Source organism: Hoplias malabaricus, chromosome 16, assembly GCF_029633855.1.
Source record: "Hoplias malabaricus isolate fHopMal1 chromosome 16, fHopMal1.hap1, whole genome shotgun sequence".
NCBI classification, from domain to species: Eukaryota; Metazoa; Chordata; class Actinopteri; order Characiformes; family Erythrinidae; genus Hoplias; species Hoplias malabaricus.
In genome coordinates this window covers 1,424,666-1,429,665 of record NC_089815.1, presented here as the reverse complement: position 1 = coordinate 1,429,665, position 5,000 = coordinate 1,424,666, and the positions used below count along the sequence as shown (strand labels likewise).

At 45.7% G+C, this 5,000-nt stretch overlaps 1 protein-coding gene across 1 annotated transcript in view; it reads left to right on the top strand.

Moving 5' to 3' along the window:
* Window positions 1-5,000, top strand: part of efl1 (elongation factor like GTPase 1) — a 62,952-nt gene that overhangs the window by 6,430 nt on the left and 51,522 nt on the right. The window contains exons 8-10 of the mRNA XM_066647499.1: window positions 96-219; window positions 4,018-4,097; window positions 4,193-4,329. Of these exons, the coding sequence (XP_066503596.1) occupies window positions 96-219; window positions 4,018-4,097; window positions 4,193-4,329 (341 nt within the window). The remainder of the gene's footprint in view (window positions 1-95; window positions 220-4,017; window positions 4,098-4,192; window positions 4,330-5,000) is intronic.

The window sequence follows — 5,000 nt, the reverse complement described above, 5'->3', positions numbered from 1 at the left end:
TTAAACTTAATTTTGCTGTTGTTTTATTGTGAATTTCCAGCGGAAACAAACCAGCGTGAGTTTATTGATGTGCTTCATTCTCTCTGTTCTTCCAGCGTCCGTCAGTTTGCGCAGATCTACTACCAGAAGATGGGCATCCGCTCTGAGCTCCTGCAGAAAACTCTGTGGGGGGATTTCTACCTCAACACCAAAGCCAAGAAGGTCATGAAGGGGGCGCAGGTGGGTGACTTTTATCAATTCAGGCTCTAACTCAGGCTTATTCTGTTAATATCATCAACTTAGCGAACTGAACTTTATCATCCACTCAGCTTTGTCCTGATTGGTGCAAAACTGGTGCCTCATCACCCCCTACACATCACGTGGGGTACTGCACTACATCAGAATGTATATTCATAGGATTAAACCATGATATTTAAATACAAATATTAGACGCCACACCGCCCCCTACCTTTCCTGTAGTGCATTACAATCTGTCACAATAGCGTCCTACAGTGAAAAAAGCCACCACATCGCCCCCTGCCTTTCCTGTAGTGTACTACACTTTGTCAGAATAACTCAGTTTATCAAAGGAACCTTTCAGAGCATCCTACAGTGAAAATAGCAAAGCCATATGACTCCTAAACATTATTCAGTATTAAAGGACCCTTTTTAAATAAACAACAGAAGCCATATCGCCCCCTACCTTTCCTGTAGTGTACTACACTTTGTCAGAAAAACTTAGTTTATCAAAGGAACCGTACAGAGCATCCTGCAGTGAAAATAGCAAAGCCATATGACTCCTAAACATTATTCGGAATTAAAGGGTTGTTTTTAAGTAAACAGCAGAAGCCACATCGCCCCCTACCTTTCCTGTAGTGTATTACAGTGTTATATAAAGCTTTCAAATGAAAATACCATCATACAATTCAATGAAAAGCCAGTAACAGCTTTTCAGTAAATGCTCCCTAAAGGTTGGGGAGCACTTGGGGTTCATTTATTTCGCTAAGGTTCACTTTAGTCGTGGATGTTGAGGGAGGAGAAAGAGCTGCTTTTCTGACTTAAACTGAGCCCATGAGAAAACCAGTGGATGAGTTTTTTAATCGGTTCTCCTCCACTCAGAGATGCAGATACAGGAGTTTGAACTGAAATCAAATGTCAGTGATATGGGTGAGTGGCCGTGGGGCTGCAGTTGTGCGAGGTTCTCTGGCTGTGTGGGAGTGGAGTGAGTGCTCTAAAGTGTGTTGTGACAGCGGGGATGCTCCATTTAGCCGTCCAGCCTTTCAAGTGCCATTTAGGACATTCATACGTGCTGCTGTTCAGACTCCGCTATGCTAATGGCCAGCACTTTCTCTCCTAAAACCCCACTGTACGGCCTCGAGAGGACACACACACACACACACACACACACACACACACACAGAGCTCTCATTAGCATCCCACTCAGACTGCAGAATGTCTATCTCCACGGACAAATGAACTGGACATAATAGACCTGAGTTCAGCGCTGACCGCTCCACTGAGCGTCTGCTCTAACTAACTCCTGTAAGTGATGAGGACATTCACCGCATTCTTCTACAACATCCTTTTGTACATCGGGCACTTCCACTCTGTTCCATCCGAGCCTCGCAGAGAACATACTCCTCCTGTTTTCCGCAGAGGAACGTCTGTGACCTCACGAGCCCTGTGTAAACAGCCCCTGTTCAGAACGCCCGCTTTCAGCACCTGTTCCTTTAAATGATAATGAGCCGCTCGCTGTTCACCCCGACCCCGAGCGCACAGCAGTGAGGAGCGAGGAGCAGAAGCTCTGGTTTTTAGCCGTTTTCACTCTGTTCTCTTTCTTCTCCGTTTTTACTCAGTGCTCTTATTTCTCCGCGCTCGTTGTGTCTGTTTCGCTGAGTTTAACCTCGTCTTTGCGCTCTCACATAAACGTGGGTCCAGCGCTGTGATTGGACAGACTCAGACGAGGGGGCGGGGCCATTCTAAAGTTTCTGCACTTGACGTCAGAAGCAGAGCAGAATCCGAACGTCTCATTTTATCTCGTGTTTTCAGACTCAGGCAGCGCACAGAAAACGTACTGGGTAGGTCTTGTTTCACAGTGTGTGTGTTGGTGGCCTCCAGATCCACACCAGTGTCTTCGGTATGTGTATGTGCAGATGGTGGACAAGCGCTACTGACTGTGGTTATAGAGACCCTTCACTTCTGTAAACGGTTTAAACTCTTTGTGATGGAGGAGAGGTGGTGCTGAACGGGACGAGTGTCACTAATGATGTTTTTCTCTTCAAATGAATGTGTCAGGCTTCAGAAACAACACGCAGCAGTTCATTTAACGGCAGGAGCCTCTGTCAATGCCCTAATTGTGTTGTTTACTCAGTGGCCAGCTGTAAACACAGTGATGCTCATGTTTACACTCCTGATGGAGAGATAATTGATTAAACAAGGCATCGGATGCACATTTTACCTTCCAGAGCCAGTGGGGAACACTGCTAATTTAACAGGACTCTACACAGTGTGGCGCTAAAGGGCACATCATTTTATTATTATTATTATTTTTTAATAGTAGTTATATCTCTTGTGAAAACATTGTTACAATTTCAAAGAGTGCTATCCAAAGTTCTCTGTACATGGACAGACACACACACACACACACACACACCTGTTGAGAGTTATACACACTCACAATGCTTCCAGAGAACGTTCAAAGCTGTGGTGCTTTATTTAACTCTAGCCCCTACATTGCTTTGGACGCTTTGGCTTTCGGCTCATGTGCAGCCGCTCCAGAGCACCCCCTTCATTTCAAAGATTATGCAAGCTGTCTGCACACAACTGAACGTCTGTCCACAGTGAGTCCACCTTAACACAGCCGAGTACGCTCCATCGGTGGAGGTTCTCAGACGACTGTGTGTGTGTGTTATAGACGTCTGTTTGGTTTAGGTCTAACAGGGAAAGAGGGGTTTCAATCAAATACAAACGAACAGCTCTTAATGGCTGAGAAAGCACAGAAGAACGAGCCTCAGTCCCCCGCCGTCAATCTGCAGGCAGACGGTCAGTTGTCATTTCTCCCAGACCGATCAATCAGAGCGATCATTCCGCTCCGCCGGGCAGATGGCGCTTCACAGGGACGAGCTCCATCGTTATGCAGACGGGAGATATGACCTCTAGTCAAACACATCGATCCTGCAGCCTGCGTGCAGCCTTTTAAAGTCGTCGTGTTCTCAGACGAGGCCGGAGAGGGGGACGTCTGGTGGAGGCTGACCTCATTCTGTCGTGCGAGGCCACGTCCGGGAGCTTTGTGCACTTTAACAAACCGCAGTCTTGCAACACGACAAAGGCTTGTTTTAATTAGTTTGTTTATCCGAGTTTAACTTTGCTGTGGGTTTGACTCGTAGCGGTCATGACGTCGTTAGTGTCCACCTTGGTAAGCGTACGTCTGAAGGGAAGATGGTCCTGGAGTGTGCGGATAATGGATAAATTGCTTATGTGTTTATATATTTATTATAGGGATGTAACACTGCATCATGGAGAAAGGCATGTTTACGACCAACTTATCCATCAACCCTCGCACAGTGCGCTGTCTGAGTCAGAAACACGGGATAAAACGAGTCGTTCTGATTCTGCTCCGCTTCTGACATCAAGTGCAGAGACTTTAGAATGGCCCCGCCCCCTCGTCTGAGTCTGTCCAATCACAGCGCTGCACTAGTGTTTATGTGAGAGCGCAAAGACGAGGTTAAACTCAGCAAAACAGACACAACGAGCGCGGAGAAATAAGAGCACTGAGTAAAAACGGAGAAGAAAGAGAACAGAGTGAAAACGGCTAAAAACCAGAGCTTCTGCTCCTCGCTCCTCACTGCTGTGCGCTCGGGGTCGGGGTGAACAGCGAGCGGCTCATTATCATTTATAGGAACAGGTGCTGAACAGGGCTGTTTAGACGGGGGAGAGAACTGCGGTGTCCATAGTGGACGACGTTACATTATAATACAGTGAATTCCTTCATTAAACACAGTTAAGCTGTGGTTATTTAGTAGTTTCTCCATCTTCTAGTCCAAAGGAAAGAAGCCTCTGTTTGTGCAGCTGGTCCTGGACAATATCTGGTCTCTATACGATGCTGTGGTCACCAGAAGGTAAATAATGACAGTCCTGTCCCTTTTAGCTTCATAATCGGTACGTTTCTGTTTTTGTGATGAGACTTAAAAACCACTTCTTCTGCTTCTTCCAGAGACAAAGAGAAAGTGGAGAAAATGGTGGCGTCTCTGGGAATAAAGTTGTTGGCACGCGACCTTCGCCACTCAGACCCTAAAGTGCTCCTGAGCGCCATCTGCAGTCAGTGGCTCCCTCTTTCTCACGCAGTGCTGTGTATCCTTTTCTGATCTGACACAAGATAATGAGAGCAGAGTTGTGGTGGTGATGGGAACCAGACGTCAGAGGAGTTTTGGTCATGTGAAGCATAGAATGTTAAAAATGGAGTCACGAGGGACATTTAGGGGGCTGCAGACTTAAACATACAAGTATTAATTAAAAGGTCCAAAAATTAAGACATTTTTGTTTTGTTTTCCTCGCTGCTGCATGCTGCTACTGTGGCTGCAGCTGTCGACTGAGGGAGTCTGTTCATCTCTGCTGCTCTGCACATAGTAAAGACCAAACAAGTGTTTCTCCTGAATTATTTTATATAATTTAAAACCCACTTTTAGATTTACATTATTTTAGAGAAAAATAAACAACACAAATTAATTAAAACGTTCATATGAAATTTCCCCCAGAGTGGCTTGTTATCGACTGAGTGAGCCTGTTTTCATCACTGCTGCTTGGTAGTAGACACCCTGCTCTCACTGCTGTGATTGTCGACTGAGGGAGCCTATGTTAACCACTCACTTTGCTCTTGGTTTTCTACCTCCTCTCACCACTACTTGTGCTGACCTGTACTCTTGGTACCAGTAGACTTCTGTTTTTTTGTGCTGTTTTTGTAAGTGCTTTGGGTTCTTGAAAAGCCCTGTATAAATGCAACGAATTATTATGACTGTTATAAT